General features: G+C 40.6%; 1 protein-coding gene across 1 annotated transcript in view; it reads left to right on the forward strand.

The window, feature by feature from the left end:
• LOC103364666 (protein kinase C beta type) overlaps nt 1-18,559 on the forward strand; it is a 116,330-nt gene that overhangs the window by 21,233 nt on the left and 76,538 nt on the right. Inside the window, exon 4 of the mRNA XM_008291859.1 lies at nt 17,798-17,880. Within this exon, the coding sequence (XP_008290081.1) occupies nt 17,798-17,880 (83 nt within the window). The remainder of the gene's footprint in view (nt 1-17,797; nt 17,881-18,559) is intronic.

The following is an 18,559-nucleotide window of genomic DNA, read 5'->3' on the forward strand; positions in this document are numbered from 1 at the left end:
ACTTTATTTGCAGCATTTTCAAGAGTTTTTCGTGTTACACAACGCCGTTCTGTGGTCTTTTTGTGCTGTGCTACTGTAGTGTGTGTGTGTATAGCTCCGATAGTGAGCCTCAGTCTGCTTATTGATAGGGCCAAAAATATTGCAGCATTGTAGTGTATTGATTTGTCCATCATTCCCCCGGTGCTTTTCAGACACAACAAACTTGCATCCTAAACAGCGTATTCTCACGGCACACGGCAACATCGTATGAATCATATGTTTTGGGTGGAAAGTCTCACTCTGTTTATTACAAGTAAAGGAGATGCTGGTGGTTTGGCGAAATGAATATTGAATTTAACTCTGCTGCTGCACTCATTGATAGCTTCAGATTAATGCATTTTGTGTAGACGGAAATGCAAATGTTGATAGATTTTCTTAGTTACTGACTGTGGTTTCAACCAGTCATGTCACAGTGACACCCCGCGCGTTTCCTCGCATTACTGCTTCCTGTTCTCAGCTTAATATGAAGCGTGTTAAAGAGCTGTCATGTGTGTGCCGGCGTATCTGTCAGTGTGTGAACATGCTCCAGAGTGTGTCTAATGTGAGAGACTGTGCATCAGTATGTGTGTAATGTATGTGGACTTATACGGATCAGGCGCAGGAGAAAGTCGAGCAGCTGAGCTTAACAACAGGAGTTAATTTTATCTGCCCATCAGTGGCGGCGATCTGATGCATCTTTGTGTGTGTGTTTGTGACTCCACAGGTGTGTGTGAAGTCTAATTTTACTTGTCACCGTGGACCAGCTCCTTTTGCTCTGAACTACTTTCACACATCCGAAGACTCCGAGTGTGTTTGTTTGTGCTTGTACTCGCTTTCAGTTACAGGTTGATTGACAATCTCCTTCAGGGCTGAGTTGTCCTTGCTGTTGACATTTGTGGCAATTGTACACCCGTCGCCACGGCGACACCTTTGAGACATATCAGGACGGATCAGACAGCCGATGTGGGTCAAGCTTGTTTGACTCCTGCATACACACACACACACAAAAAGACCAGACAGCATCAACCAGCAGCTGAATTTAGATCATTTCTTTAGAGATTAGCAAAACAAACAAAATGCAAATGATCACTTAACCCGCTTGACAGGAAGTTATTATTACAGCTATTTCTACTATACTGTAAATACTATGCTGTACCCTAAATTTTGATCGAAAGTCAACAACAAATATTGTGACACATTCCCTCAGTCTGTTGTCTGTAGCTGCTCTTTCTCTGTCTGCAGCTCAAATGATTAATCAAATAGTCGATCAACTTATAAAGGTAAACTAGTGTTCTGAAAATGTGTTTCGGTCATTTTTCAAACAAAAATGTCAACTTTTCTCTGCTTGTAGCTTTTTAAATGTGAACATTTGATGCTTCACATACAGTAGATTTAACATCTTTGACTTCATAATGGACTGTAGAAAATTAGAATTGGCTTTTTCAGACATTTCATTCAATATTATCATCATTTGTTCACCAGTAAAAGGCCATGTGTTGGATTCTGTACGCTGGTGCTTGCAAATAATTTGTCAGTAGTAAGTGACATGACAAGTGACACTTAGTTTGCATATAATAAACCAAATAGATAATGTTGCCTAAACTTGAAGCATTCAGCCATGTAGGTCATTTTAGGTGCAACTCCTAAAAGATGATCTGAAAGAATCATTTCCTGCTTTGGTTGATCTGTGTTTTTCAAAAGAGGTAACAGCGCTTCAGTTTTCCAAACATCATGACATTACAAAGTGTCAGTTCATTAAACCGACGTCTTGTTGACATGTTTCATAGTTGTAAACACATTGACAGAAATCTGTGTCAATCCCTGTGACTACCATCGGTTTTACTCAACTCTGTCAATAGTTGCCTCCCTAAAGCAAAGAGGAGAAACGGTCCAACGGCTTCTACTAGCCGCTCCAGCAGGTGAACAGGCATTATTAAAGCTCCTGTGAGCAGAATATGAACCGTTTTGACTTTGGTGGTCGTGTCCTGAAGCATTGTATGGTTACTTGTATAAGAGCGGATGGATCGATGCTCCAGCATCACTGAGACAAATTTCTTTTATTGCCCTTGTCAAATAAAGTCACTCTGAACATAATTAATGCTCTCATGAAGTAGCCTCAGCGGAAATTATGTATCCCAGTGATGTCCTCTATGTAGATAATGTCATGTAGTCGGTAATAATGAGAATTAATGTTTAACTGAAAGCTTTCTGTCACTCTGTGCCTGCTAGATGACAGAAGGTAGATACTAAGAAGCTTCAAGTGCATGGAAATCCGATTAATGTAATTATGCATTTAACACAACATGTAGTGAATGTGTGGAAGTAGAGCTGAGCGACTGATATATGAGGAGCCATTTCAGTGGGAATTGTGATTTTTACATTTCTCTTCCACTGACAAAAAAAAAATATTGAAAATGATTATGTAATTTATGTAATTTGCACCAGCAAGCACATTCCCCTGTATCTAGAGAATATGATTTATAGACCAGGGCGTCTCCACAACAAGTCATATAAAATGGTTATCTTATCAAAAAAGCAGCTCATGCAATTTGGATATTGCACTTGTCCATATTGCACTTTCGATACCACGTCGAATAATTGCTTAGCCCTTAATGAAAGTAGATTTGTACTGCAGATTTTAGGCATGCTAGAGATCAGGCTCATGGTGCAGCACAAAGTAAACCAGAACATTAGGCGACAAAATGAAACATCAAAATAACAAATAAATGGATCATCAGGACATTTATGGTCGTCAGAGAATGAATCCTGATGACATTAGTGATCATCGTGAGGTTGTAGTTTTGAGTACGACCTTCAATATATTTAGATTTAATACACACTTACGTGTTCCTCTCAAGATAATTTGTAATCAAATAGTAATTCTGCCAGTTTGTTCTCACCATCTGGTCCAGTTTTTTTTTTTTTTTAATTTGGCCAAAACTTTGCAGCTCATCAGACTCATCAGTGTATATTGTACTAAATAGCATATGTTAGCATGCTAATTTGCTTCGCTGAAACGGTGAGCAATGCAAAGATTATTCTTGCCTCTAGTTTAAAAAAACATACTAATGAGCTAGTTTACATTTGTGATTTCTATTTGAAATTTCCGCTGTCTTGACTATGCTCATCTGCCGTGTCCACGTTTTAACCTGCAGCACCTTTGACCTTGAGAAAAACTTTTATTCATCGTTAATGGATAATGCGATGCACTGTCCAAGCCTCACGTGCATCATGTCTTTAAAGAAAAGTTCCTGGATCAGTGTTTTTTTTAGACCGATGCTCCACCATCACCTTGGAACCAGTCTTTCGAGTACTTTGCATACTTTCAACTTGATTTTACATGCCGATAATAAAGTAAAACTAACAGATCCAGAAGCCATAGGCACGTCTCTAACTCCGTTCCACCCACTGTAGTCTTACCACAAATAAAAAGAAAAAAATCAAATGCCTCTCTTGCTCAGTCCTTTCTTTAATTATTCAGTATCCCAACACTTGTCTCCTACATGATCACTGTCACCGGACCTTTGCACCGCCCATTACTGCTTGTCTGCAGCGTAGGTGATCTACGAATTGAACTCAATCCATTGCAGTCAGGACAAATTGGTGCTGATGATGAGATGAGCTAAATGTCTAAAACGTGAGTCATGGTGTGTAGGTGTGATGGCCCACCTGGATTACTAACTGCTGGGGGAGAGAAGCTGCCGTGCTGCTGTTGTGGTTTTTTTTTTTTTTTTTTGAAAGTGTTCTTTGAAAAGGGCTCCAATTGTATGACGAGTTTGGTTCCAAACAGAAAGCTGTGATATAATTTCTAGGACAGAAGGTCACTGAGTGTGTTGGTTGTTCAGATTTCACAGATTACTGTTACAGGGATGTTACAGTTTAGAGTGCTTTTTTTAACATGGTTGCGAAGGTGCTGCTCTCTCCCTTTGCCCAGGCATCTGTAGTGGTTCTGTTTCTAGTAAAAAATTAATCACACAATAGACGCACCGCAAACAAAATCTCAGAAGCCGATATTCAAAATGTTGTCGGAAGTTTTGTTGGGTGAAAATGTTGTCAAAGATTAAGATAATATCCTTTTTATGGCCTGTTTATGCTGAGTTATAGTGTTTTTCCTGCAGCTTTACGGTCTGTTTAACTCGCAAGCATCTCTGGCACAGAAAAAATTCTGAACATGTGTGTTTCCAGACTTCACAACAATAAGGGCTCGCTCCAAGTTTGGGCTTTCAGTCTGTGCAGTGTTTATCCTGGTGGCGAGAGTTTGTTTGCATGCACATCTTCATTGGCAAAAACTAAATCTAACTAGCAAGCGCATACAGTTTTCAGACTTGCTCTATTTTTGTGTGTGTGTGTGTGTGTGTGTGTGTGTTCTCTGATGGAGACCAGCTAACTATGTCACTGTTGCTCCTGAGATACTTTAACCCATTCGTCTATAGATGGTAACCTAGCAACAGGGGCATGAGCCGACAGGAGTACAGTTATCCCAGACCTCTTTTTCCGTCTGTCCCTCCAGCTTTCTATCTGTTTCTTTATTTGACTTCCTCCTTTTGTGCCACACTCCCTTCACATCTGTCCCTCATCTGTCACCTGTACCCTCCTCCTCCTCCTCCTCCTCCTCCTCCTCCTCCTCTCTCCTCAGCATCAGCAGTCGGTCTCTCTTCCCTCCTCACTCCCCATCAGGTTCATTTTATTAGTTTGTGACTTTATTTTATTTCTTTTTTATAAATACCATCAATTTGATATTATCATTTTCTCCTGTGTACCCTTTGCAGATTAACCTAAACAACCTCCTGCGCTAGTTTTCCTGTCGCACCATTAAAACACTTTTTAAATTTAACTTTGACAACAACAAAAAAAAAAAAGACAGATAAACAGAAGCAGTGATATTCCGGTGTGAGTCATTCATTGTTTGTGTGTGGTCCTGACTGTCACGATCACTAAATGTCTTTTATTCTCCAAATATGCTCGTGTTTTGTTTATTTATGCGCGCAAGTGTGCACATATAAAAGGGATAACAGACAGCCAGGCACCACCGGTCTGTTGCCAAGCGCTGTCGTAGACGCTGTGCTGTCTTGCCCTCAAACGCACACGTGGACACGCAAGCTCTCGTGGTCTTTGTTAGCCGTTACATGTTCTCCAACTAGCTGCACAAACACTCCTCTCTCTCCTGCTTGTTATCGGGCCAAGACGTTACTGGAAATGCGGACGGCGTCTCGCTTTCCCCTCAAAGACACACAGAAGCCCTTGTGGTGTTTGTAATGTGTTATATATTCTCCCTTAAGCAACACACAAACACACACTGTCTCCCGCTTGTTATTTAGTGAAGGAGTTACTGGAAGGTTTGTTCACAATTGCACCTGTAAAGTTTTTTTCTTCGCTGCGTGTTTTGCAGCTTTCATTAGATTTTGAGCTTTTCCTGTTTTTACCTTCTTGGCTTTCGATTACAGTCATACTGGTAACTAAAAACAAGTTTGTACTTTTATTAACCATCTGAAACCCCCCGACAGCTTTAAATGGCATGCTATCTTTTTAAAAAAAAAAACTAAATTATACTATTCATCAGAGCTAGTGGAGAATTGTTAAATTTAAACTTAAATTGCTCGTCTTTGATGCACAGTTATGTTGAAGAGCTTAACCAGAACTGGCCGTACACTCATGATATTGCATCAATTCACTCTATTCTACATGCCATGCTTAAAAATTCACCATAAATAAACCATTTGTACTAGATTCTGTTAAAAAAAAACCAAAACAAACACTAAAATCTGTGCTGCTTGGCACATCCAACAAGCCGTGACAGTTGGGACAAACAGACGCGTGACAAAAATTCAGGGACTTTTCGGCTAAACTGCAGGCTGTGTTTGCTCAGAGACAAGTATGGATGCAAACTGAAAATGTAAGAAGTAAAATATCCCACTGTATTTACAGTCACATTTATCCAGTATTGTGGGCAAAAACTTGTGTGTGTTGATTTCAGGTTTTTATTATTATTATTATTATTATTATTATTTTTCAAATTTAAAAAATCAAGTAAAGTACAATCTAGCTTTTTCTTTCCCTTATGATTTATACTTTATAACTATGTCAAACTGCACCAAAGATATTTTGAGTTCTCCGTATTTTCCGCTACGGTTGTACAGTTTTAATAGAGGTACAGATCTTTGTTTTGAAAAATGAGTTCACACTGAATATGGGAGGAGCAAAAATGCATAGAAACTGCCTGGAGTTTAGAGGGTTAAAAAAGAGAAATGGTGGAGCACCAAAACGTGCAAAAATAGTTTTGTCACCATTGCAGAGTCATGGCCGCAGAGATGAAAGTGCAAGTACTGTAAGGTGTTGCGCAAACGATAAATGAAGTTACACAACTTGCTTTGCCAGTTAACCGCTTTTCTGCTATTCATTCTTCACCAGGCAGGTTCTTCCTCGATAGTTTATCTAAGTCCGTCTCTGGCTTCCTTCTTGCCTGAATGAACTTTGGAATCGGTAGCTGGCCTGATGGGAGTTTCCAACCTAAGCATCCGTATCATGGTTGGTCCAGAAGATTTCTAATGGCTCACTATTGGCTTAAATCAGAAGCAGATCCTTTCTGTGCTGCAGTCAGCCATATTCTGTCCACCTCAGCTTGCTTGAACTGTAGTACTGCTCTCCTTTATGACGGATTACAGTGTTGACATTTCACTGCATGCTTTAAACTAACTAGGGCTTAAAAATATCTAACGTTCGGGGTGCTGCTATAGCTCACCTGGTTGAGCTGGTGTCCCATGTGCAGGGCTACAGTCCCGATGTGGAGGTCATGAGTTCGAATCCCGCTCATGGCCCTTTCCCACATGTTCTTTTCCCCTACTTTCTTGTCTCTCTCTCACTGCACTATCAATAAAGGCACAAAGGCCAAAAAAATAACTTAAAAAAAAACAACAAATCTAACATCCAGGTCAGCAAAATCTAGACATCTTAAACTCTGATTGGAATAAATATTTTATGTTTCAATGCAAAACATACAGCTAGCAACTGCCATCACTGTCTACTTATAAAATATAAAAATTGTGTATTCACATACCAAAGCTTTTATTATATTATTATTATTGCTATTATATCTATATGTGAATGATCTTCTGTCGACAGTACTTACCAGTCGTATCTTAAAGGGAAAGGACCTATACGGTGGTTTAAATGGTGGACTTGTTGTATTTGCTGGTTAAAAACGCCAAATGTTGTTGCTTGAAAAACGTGTCTGGGATCGTGTAAATTCTGTGACTTACTTGAACAGTAATCCATGTATCTATCAACCCTGTGTGAAAATGGGTGAATGAGAAGCAAATTGTAAAGTGTTCTGGCTAAATGCACATTAAATGCAATCCATTTTTGGTCCAAAATGACTTGCAATGATCAATTAAACACTCAACAATTTGCTACGGAAATGCTCCACCATAGTTGTTTGGGTGAATGCATGCAATGTACAATAAAAGCCCTCCCAGAAGGAATAATTGCTTGCATCCTTGTTGTGTTATATTGTTGATAACGGAGCATAATGTGGTGCAAAACCACAGATGAGATGAGAGTTGAGTGCAGGTCCTCCATATTCCTGCAACAGCACTATAAATTCAACCACAGTGTTCATTGCAGGGCCTTCGTAATGGTTTGATTGTCGATTGCCTTCCGGATGATTATTATCAATATTGTTTTTTTTAATCATGTAACGAATGCTTGCATCTTTACAACTTGCATTTAGTTGATTATTCTGCATTCAAACCTGTTAGTCTCATCGGCTCTCTTGTTAATATGTGCAGCTCTCCACACTCGCCCTTATGTCCTCTCTCTCCCACTCTCTCTCTCTCTATCTCTCTTTCATCCTCTTCATACCACCTCTGTCTCTCTCAGAGTTAATGAGTAAATCAGCAGATTAGATTTTTTTTTTAAAAAACAACAAAAAACAACAGATTGAGGATAATGACTATTCTTTAGCAAGACACGCTGGGAATTCTCATACGAGGCGCATGCATTGCTCGAGCTTTCTATTTCTCTAACTTATTCTTTCCTCGCCTCAGTTATTTTCTTGCTGTCTGGCCCAAAACAGCAGGTACTGTTTGCGGGGGAGTTAAGAGAGGGAGAGAGGGAGAGAGAGAGAGAGAGAGAGAGAAAGTGGCAGTGGAGGGTGGAGGGAGTGAGGGATGAGGGCAGGAGAAGAGAGAGAGAAAGAGAAGAAAAGTTGATGTACAGTACAGGAGATTACAGGGTTAGGTGTGTGTCTGTGTGTGGATGTTGGCTGGACATGTTCGGCAATTGCGGAGGTAGATGTGCTTCTGCAATGAGAGGTTATGAAGAGCCCTCTACACACACACACACACACACACACACACACACAATCACACACACAGATTCAAAGATTAACAGTGCAAATGTCATTACTTTTTACAATTAGCACTGCTTTTTTCAGCCTCCTCTACTCGAAAAGGCAGCTGTGTTTTCTCAAAGTAACATGCTATTATTCTACATCTCATATATATATTGTGTCGTTTTGGAAGATGTGCATTGCACCAATAAGCTGCCCTCTTCACATGATTTTTAATGCAACGGCGGTCAGTCCCTGCTCTATGCATTTAGTCGAGGTTGCAAGTTTGATTACTCTTGCCCACGTGCAGATTGCAACGTATGCTTCCCCATCTTAACAAGTTCTATCAAGGTGCACAAAAGCACGACACATAACACCCACTCTGCAGCGGATTGGCTCAGTTGCAGACTGTGTGTACACTAGTCAGCTCTCAGGTCTAGAAGTTTGCAAATGTATGAATGCGATTAAAGGCAATGCGGACAAAAAAAAAGAAAAAAAAAAGCAGAAATGCAGTGAAATTGAGCTCGAGGAACAGAGTGCAGTGAAAGAATGCGATCGAGAGTGAAGGGGGAAATTGAACTAAAAGTGACAGATGACTGAAACGGAGAAAGAGTGGGATTAAAGAGGAAAAGCCAAAAGAGAGACCGAAAGGCTTTGATGGACGGAAACTGAGAAGGAGATGGAGTGAATGGAAGATGGTGAATACAGTGAATGAGAGAGAGAGAGAGAGAGAGAGAGAGAGCGAGAGAAGGAGAGAGATAGGATAAGGGTGGAGGTGTTAGCTGGACCACGTAAAATCACTGTGTGCCAGAACTTTCACAGTGCTGGCACAGAGCTGAAACTGAAATCGAAGAGAGCGCGAAGCCAGACAGACTGTAGTGTCTCCGGAAAAGGAAGAGTTTCATTGTTTTGTCACTCCATCTAACCCCTGAATGTAAGATAAACTATTGAAAGAAATAACATTAAAAACCATTGAACAGAGCTAGCAGTTTCAGGAGTATCTTCTCATCACAAGCCTGCTGGTATTTTAACAGTGTATTTTGTGTAGTTTTTATCGAATCAGCTCAAGATCACACTTCATTTTAAGATGTTAAAACAGAGTGTCAGATGGACAGGCAGATTGGTGCAGCGTCAGCACTGTTGTACCGGGCCAGAGCTGGAAGGCAAAGCTCTCGATTTACAACTCAAACTTTGGTCCATCCCTCACCTGTGGTCGTGATTTCCTGGTAGTGACTGACAGAATGAGATCCTGGAAGCAAGAGGTGTCCCCCCGTAGGGTGGTTCCGCTGTGGGGATAGCATGAGGAGCTCAAACATCCAGTGGGATCTTGGTGTTCCTTCACCTGCTTTAGTTGCCTCCTGGGCGACTTCCTTTAAAGGTTTTCTGCTCACGTCCAACTGGGAGGAGACCACGAGATAGACCCAGAACTTACTTAGGGGATTACATATCTCATCTGGCCTTGGAGCACCTTTTGGGATCCCCCAGGAGGAGCTGGGAAACGTTGCGACATCTCGAATTCTTGCTTAGCTTGCTGCCAGCACAGTTTAACTCTGGAAAAGTGCAAGAAAAATAGATGGATTAGCAATTAGCAATCACAATCTGTTCAAGTGTTAGTTTTTGGTTTGATAGCGTCGTTTTCCTCACATGCTCAAACTAAGAAACACAGTAAAAACACAGTCCATCATTTGGACAAAGATGTTATTGTAATCTGTGCAAGGATCATTAAAGGTGTGTTCCTGGAGGTGATAAACTGCACATTAGTATATTTTATTTTACACAACATTACGGTCACTTCTTCCTGTTTTCTTCTTTTTCCTCTTTGGCTGGTTTGTGTTTTTTTGCTCCTCCAGTCGCGTCATTCAACTGGACTGATAGTTGGGGGCTTACAGTTGGCTCTTCATGTGTAGTAATCTGAGAAAACACTGTGATCATTTAGTGACTGACAGATTTTCACTCAGCAATGCACAAACTGTATGAGAGCTGTCAGTTTTAGCTAACAGTCGCATATCCAACACTTTTTTTTTTGTGCTTTTGGTGATACTGAAAGTGAAAACTCATCAAAAAACCACTTAAAGAACAGATTAGAGCACAGAAATAAAAAGAATAGAAGCGAAATATGACCAGAATATTCCTCTAACTTCCTCAGAATAATCCAGAATGACTGATCTTTTGGAAAGCAACAAAGGGTGCTTTTTTTTTGTGAGAGCGTATTTGATTGTTTTGTTTTGTTTACACCATTACTTGTCTTACGATCATCACCAACTGGAGGTCACAGTTTGCCTGCCAAGTGAAATCCTCTGTGTTTTTTGTGTAACAACACACACACACACACACACACACACACACACAAAAATGATAGATGCGGAGACGGAGGAGGAGAATAGAGGAGAAGAAGAGCGGATGGGTTGATGGAAGGGAGAGAGAAAGAGGAGGAGTGATATGGGTGTGCTGACTCACTCTGACCCTTCTCCCTGCTCCACCAGCAGCATTGTGGGTATTTATACATCGGCGTAGGCTGCTCAGCCCCCTTATATAAGCCCTCACACACACACATGCACGCACAGACACGAGGGGAGGTGCCCAAGGTGAACGGTGCGTTTTGTTCACGTTATTGACTTTCTTCCTCTCGCTTTGGATTCCTTATCATCTCGCTCTTCTTCTCGTCTTCCTCCTGTTGCATCAGCCTCGTCTTTGAGTCTTTCACCCCAGTCATCAGGGTGTTTCCTCTTCTCTGAGACAGTAGGAAGAGCAAGAAACAGAAACAGCAACAGTAGTCTGGCTCTCCCAGACCTTTCTGCCGCGCCGTTTTCAAATGCTGTGCCAGGTCTGCCTGTCGAATCGGCGAGCCCAGCCGGGTCGATATAAGAGTCAATGTCAGGATCAAGTTGTCATCTATTGTCATAATTAGGGAGCTGATCGTGTTGAAAAGTAGCGTGTTGCACAAAGCAAAGTTTTGTGTCCAAAGATTAGCCTGTTTGGCAGCATTATTGGGTCTCACAGAATGGCTCATTTGTGACAGCAGTGTTTAAAACAAAGCCATCTACCATGTGTTTTTATACACGTTTTTATGTGTAACAGTGGACACACCAGAAATTCTGGGGGAAAAAAAACTATTATATAAAATGTAAATGGCCTCAGACAGTGTTTTTTTTCTTCTTCTTCTTCCGATCACTGATGAAACATCTGTCATTTCCAGCAGGCATCCGACCAGGAGAACGCCGTGTGTCTGTTTGTGTTTGAGCTATAGGTGACATACTACTGCAGCTACAGGTTAATAAATAGGAGTAACCGGAGATCACCGTCGCTCCATGTGTTGTAACATTGAACCTGGCTACTGAATGTGACTGCATCTGAATCTGGGACATCACTGTACAGCGTGTCACCGCGTCTCGCATGCACACACACACACAAACAAATGCACAAGCGCGCGCACACACACATTGGCAGCTCATTAGAGGGAAAAGGCTGTGTACGACATCCGTGTTCTGCCAACATTTCATAAACAGAATATACTGGAATGAGGGGGAGAGGAGAGAGGAAGATCGTTGAATGGAGGAAAAGGACACATGAAATGGGAAAAAGCAAAGTAGCAGCATCGCCATTATTCCACTGCATTAGGGCTTATAAAAACTCTGTTACTCATAAAACCTACAGGTTCATTCTGCATTTTTAATAGTTAGACATTCACTCGACTGCATTCATTGTAGTTAGAAGGTTTTTCCATTTTTAGATTTTAGTTTAAATGTGAAAAATCAGTGCGTCTTCCATGTAAGATGACACATTCTTATTCAAATGTAAGAGCGACGCAGTCTCTCTGTTTGTACCCCCCTTTTCCCACTTTATTGATATACAGAGAGCCTGATAGGAAGATGATATTGACTGAAATGAGCTCTTACATAATGATGTCATGTGACAGTTGCAGTGGGATCAAGGCAACATGGGACACTTCAAAGTGTCGAAGCTACTAAAAACAGTTTTCAAACGGTAGTCGCAGAGTGTTTTACTGCCAGAATGAAGATATACTCGGTAGTCACATGCCACAGTAACCGCTCCGATTGTCTAAATCATTGGTTCTTGAGCTTTAGTTTGCCATCGAGGTGCTGCCACATGATACTCGCGGTGAACTTTTAATCATTTCAATTCCAATATTGCGCTTTTTTTTTTTTGTTTGTTTTTTTTCCCCCCCTGTCCTCAGCAGTTAATTTTATGAGTAAGGATTAGTTAATGAACAGAACGTCCGTAAAAAGCCATCAAATCACCAGAGCGGCAACAGACGATCACTATAGATTAAACTGCTGATTATTTTCTTTTAGTTTAATCAGTTGTTTGTGATAGACTTTACGACAAAAAAAAGTGTAAAATGCTCATAATTTTGTATTCCTTTCTTTATCTGACAGTCAATCCAGTGTTCAGTTTGCTGTCATATGTTGGAAGAAAGACATATTTAAGTCATTTATTAATTACCAAAGGAGTTCAATCAAACCAATTCTGGTGCACAAATCGAGACCTTAAATGTAAAGAATCCTGATGTGATTGTTCGTGCAGCGACATGCCCTCTCCGGGGTAAAAGACCGTGAAAATTCATTGCTTTTGGGACATTGTGAGAACACGTTGACACTTGCAAAGCACATTTCACCAAATCACAGTGAAACAGGTTCGGTGGGATTCAGCGATTTAGATCGACGCAAAGCAACAGTCAGTCTGATTACTGAAAAGCAGTCTTGTCTACAGCTTTTGTACATTTTGTTCCTGCCTAATTAATCCTGCTGTGTCCAAACCGAAGTGAAAAAGTAGCTCCTAGGACAGATACTTGAGGTGCTTTCTGCAGCCAGTAACTTTACGCTCAGCCAAACCCTACAGGTTCTCTGCGTAGCCGCTAACCTGTGCAGTAACACAAACCATTGTGATGTAACAAACCGGTGAGAGATAGTGACACTAAAAGAGAAAGAGAACGGTGGAAAGAGAAAGACGAGGGAAAACCGTTTGTGTCTGTGTGCCTTTGTGTGTGTGTGTGTGTGTGTTTTCCATGGATATTTAATGTATACGATAAATAATGAAGGCACGTGGGCAGGGTGCCAGATACACGAGTGTCAGACTGCGATCAGCACACTGAGGGCACCGAGAGGGCAGAGGAGGAGGAGAAACCGAGGCTTTTTGAGGATACAGGCTCCTCGCTTATGAGCAGTTTATTCATGTAATAGTTTGGAGAAAGACACCAGAACCTGAACAAAAATGATGAGTGCTTTCATTAGAAAGACCACACCATCAGTTGAGTCTTTTTTTATTTTTTTTGTCATTGAATTTGAAATGTATTAGAGACTGGCAGATGGGGAAAAGATGAGCAGGTTGATGGTTATGTTGTGGGAAAGGCTTCAGGAATGATCTGTCTCGGTTTCCAGGCTTGGCCTACCCGCTATATGAGAGATAATAGAGCAAAAAGATGAGGGTGGGGTGGGGCAGGAGCAATGAGAGGAAACAGGAAGAGGGGTGTTTGAGGCGTGGTCTTCTTCTTCAGCTTCTGCTAAATTTGAATTTTGTGATGCTATGAACATCGGCAGGGTATCACAAGGGTCTTTAAAGGTTTTGCCAGTTTGAACAGAACATAAAAGCTGGAATTTGCCTCTCTATATATTGTCTACGCTTGTAAACTTACCAGTATGGTTTTTGTTTAAATAACTTAATGAAATGTCAAATTAAACAAAGTGAAAAGAAGCTTTTTCACATCAGATGATTTCTGTTTATTTGAGGTCAAAACAAATTCAATAAAGTGCAGACTAATGATGGCCTACATGAGAGATGTGACCAATATGGAGACTTTAATATTCTTTATTGCGCCAAAGAAACATAAACACTATATTTCAATCCCGTTTTCCACATTTTGTAGTTTATTTAATATTTAACCGGCACTCTCCTAATGACCTGTATGAGCTTTTTCTTCTTCTTTCCAACTGGAGAATGTGTCCAGCTCCGATTATTTGCATAACTGCAGTAGATGAAAATGCACAATCATGTTGCTGCCTTTCTAGAAATTCAATTAAATTTTGCTCTAAATCTAGTTGGTAGATTAATTTGGCTGTCTGAATGCACCTCATTCATATTTTCTAATGTTTTGCTGCTTTTACTTAATGAAAAGGACACGATACTTTTTCTGACAACCAATACAATGCAAGATTTCCAAAGGCTAATCACTATCCACTGCAGCATTGGCAGCTGTTAAACCACGTGTAATTTCAATATTTTTATTCACAACTAAGCATGTGAATCTTTCATTTCATTGAAGTAATTCAATTTAAAACTGGTTAGAACATGACTGAAGCTTCCCTTTTTTTTACTTAAACACAAATTAGCCTGCCACCTCTGCAGACAGGTGTATTTTGAACTCACCGTTCTTCTGTTTTTGAGATGTTCTCTTCAGCAAAATTCTAAGCTTGACGAGGTAGTCTGGTTTTGTGAGATTAGATTGTGTCACCTGTCTTTAAGGTGCATTGTGTCGGCTGAGTGGATGTGCAAATAACCGAGGAGGTAATTATCGATTTATTGTGGTTAAAGGGAGAAAATGAGGGCACATTTTAGCTCTTGCGCTATTTTTGTAAAGAGGTGGTGTCTGCTTTGGCCCAAGGGTCATATTATTGAGTAGCATCCAGGGCTATTTTAGTAACAGATGTGTGTGTTTTGTGTGTGTGTGTTTTGGTTGGGTATTTGGCAGGAGCAATATGCCAAAAGAGCAGTTGCCTTGAAGCAATATGTGCACAGAGCTCACACCATTTCTCTCTGTACTTCTACCCCTCTACCCTCACTCCTGCTGAATTCAATCTGCGATATCACTGGAATGAGTGGGTGGTCTTTGTGTGTGTGTGTGTGTGTGTGTGTGTGTGTGTGTGGTACAGTATCATTGCAGTGAGTAGGTGGTGTAACCAAAGAGAGGATATTGCGTGGGAGTCAAGTACCATTAAGGTGCACATGATTTATGTGTGCGTTGGACAAAGTGTATTTGTGTTAATTATGAGCCCTCTGATCGGTGCAGGTTTGCCAGTAGATAAGAATCAAATAGTATATGACACAATAAGTGGTCTCTAAATATGTAAATGAGACTGTAGATGGTAAAAAAAAAAATTTAAAAAGCACTTTCTGGATATGATCAGTTTGTTAAAATTCTGATTAAGCAGTGCAGCAAGTAGACAGTAGTCTAATGGAAACAGAGTGTATTCCTATTCAAAACTGTGATGATTTAAGTCATGCACATGCTTAAAAATACAAAATAGCAAGTAGAATTGAGAAAAAAAAAAGCAGCCCTGAATGGCCCCGTAATGACCTAAAATGATTACTTGATTATGAAAGTAATTGCAGATTGATTTTCTGTCAATCAACCAACCACTAGCATTGCGTTTTCTCTCATGTTACACAAAAACAGCAGCAAGTTTTTTGAGAGACTGTTTGAGTAGTTTTTGTTAGAAAGATGACTTGCATGATTAATTGATTTACAAAACAGTTCCTAGTTGATGCCAACTGATTGATTATTCAGTTTGGACGCCTTCTTTTGTTCTGCAGTGGAGCAATTTGGCTGCTGCTGTTATCAAAATGTTTGCTGCACATGGCATTTAGTGCATCTCCATCTCTCACTTGACATACGCACCATGTAAATATACGCAATCAGAAGGACTGTGTGTGTGTGTGCTTGTGAGATATTTTTAGCCTCTCCTGTTCGTCTTGCCTGTCAGTGGAGCTGACATTGATCAGGGTGGAGATGACAGACTCGCCGCGCGTCAAAGCTTTCGCATGTTTCTGCGCCGCTGATTGTTCCCAACCTGCAAAGTGGAGCCATGTTGCGCTTTTTCATCTGATTAGATCCTGATTGTATTGGCTTTCTTTGATATTTCATGTTTGTTGATGTGTTTACTTGTTATTTCCAACAAATCTGTGTCTAGGGAGGAAGAAAAAACAACATTGAATAGGTTTTTTTTGTTGTTGTGTGTGTTTACGGAGCAAACTTTGCAAACACGAGTAACACTGTTAATAGGAAGACATTTTGGTACATATGAGGTTACATTTTACATTACATCCAAGACATTTAGAAGATGCTCTTACCCAGAGTGGCTGACAATGAGTCAACGGTGCGGGAGTGACAATAAGAGAGTGTGGGTGTTAAGACACAAGCACAGAATCCCTCTGTACATTTTCCATCGCTACCGCTTTTCATAGGTTAAATACGTGCTGGTTCTAACAGCCTAGAGGCAGCAACATAACTCATCTTCCATCAAGCCTCCTGCTAAAAATTATCTGTAATTTTGCTTGAACTTTGAATTTATTATTGACATTTTTTTGTACTTTCACACCTTGAAGTCAAGTTTTCAGTTGGGTGACATTCAGTGAGTCAGTATATGCTGACAATATTCCTCCTTCGATGTACTTACTGTAGAGCTGGAATCATGTTGTGATGAGTTGGTACACGTGTTCCACTCAAATAAAGGATCTATCTTCACCATAGTCAGTGCTGACAAAAGGGAGCTTCACCTCTTATTTTGTGCGAAAAATATTTTGTGTATCATATCATACAGTGAAGCTTGTTGTTGTTCATCCAGATGAATACTTTATGATTCTATAGAATACCAAAGGACCAAATCTGAGCTTGTTCTGACCCATATAGATGCCAGACAACTAATCTGATCACAGGTGAGCGAGTACATCTGTTCACACCTGGTATTACAGTCGGTCTCCATGTGCATCTCGTGTGACCATATATGATTGGATTTCTCTTCTCCGATCCATATGCAAATAAACCATTTCATCATTTTCTGTTTGCAAAGCTGGAATGCATTTAATAAAAGACAAGAAGAAGGAATCAAAACAACACAGGCTGGGTGTATTCTTTGCCGTCATCCAGGCAAACCGAATCGCTTAAGATGTTTAATGCACACATAATGTCCTTCGATAGGCTTCTGACGTCATGGACAAAGCTAGCTTGCGTGGTTTGAGAACAAGAATAAATACGTACTTCTGCTTATGCAGGTGGTGTCAGTGGAGTAGGTGGTCCTTCAGTGTACCTTCACATACGCACTGCTCAAAGAATGTGGCCATATGTGGCTCCAAATACCTCCTGATGTGGTCTGAGTGATCAGTGCATCTTAAATGTGCGTTAGGTGCATTCACACCTGCGCTCAGAGCTCCTCACTTGAGACTGAATCATCAAAAATGCGTGTTAATGCCAGTTGCAAAGAGGCCTTTAGGTTTTGACGTTCTGGACATGAGTCAGTTCAGGCTGAGAGTTGTCTCCAATTAGCAGCACTCGAGCTAGTTTGGGGCTAATGTTATTATCAGGCCAGTGTACTTTGGTAAATAACCAGTATGTCATGATTAATTTAGACAACCTGGGACGTGATCATTATGAAAATAAATAATAATTTTCTTGTTTAATGCACAGAACAAATCTTCTTTTTGTTTCCTCTCTCTTCACAGTGTGTTGTTTCGTGGTTCACAAACGTTGCCATGAGTTCGTCACTTTCTCCTGTCCAGGAGCTGATAAAGGACCTGCCTCGGACGTGAGTACAAATAAATTCATCATCTTAGATTGCGCGGTTCTGTATAAGAGTGAGAATGAGTAGCGAAAGCCACATGAAAAGCGAGAGACACCAAGACTGCTCAGACATTTCCACTTCTTGAATCCCCATCACCTGCTGACACCGGTGTTACGGTGGATGAGCATCCGTCTCTTTCTCTATTCTCACTTTCCTTTCATTGTCTTCACACCGTAACATGAGACACTCACACGCAGGAAAATCTCTGCTTTTTATCAACCTAAGACATGTGATAACTGTAGTAAGTTGCCTAAAGACATGTAACACCTGGAGCTGCCCCTTATAACCACTCATATCGACCGACAGGTAGGTGATAAATTGAAAATGAAATCCCATGTTAAGATGTGACAGATCGGGGTACGATATGATTCACTACTGTAGCAAGTTCACTATATCACTTTATAGGTGGCTAGTACTGTCAGATGTTGTATTAATACGGTATTTCTGTCTCAAGTTGCCTAAACAGTTATTAGTCTTTTTTTGGTCTTTTTACAAATTTTTCATCCATATTGCACTTTGAGCCAATTTATAGATGGAAGGTTAACGTTGTGCCAAGCTCACGTTATTAATTCTCTGTAAGTGTTCCCTTCACCTCATCCGCTCTAATAATGTGAAGTGCCATTCAGTGGTATCCTGTCAAGAA

The sequence above is a fragment of the Stegastes partitus genome, unplaced genomic scaffold (assembly GCF_000690725.1).
Source record: "Stegastes partitus isolate 25-593 unplaced genomic scaffold, Stegastes_partitus-1.0.2 Scaffold765, whole genome shotgun sequence".
Taxonomy (NCBI): Eukaryota; Metazoa; Chordata; class Actinopteri; family Pomacentridae; genus Stegastes; species Stegastes partitus.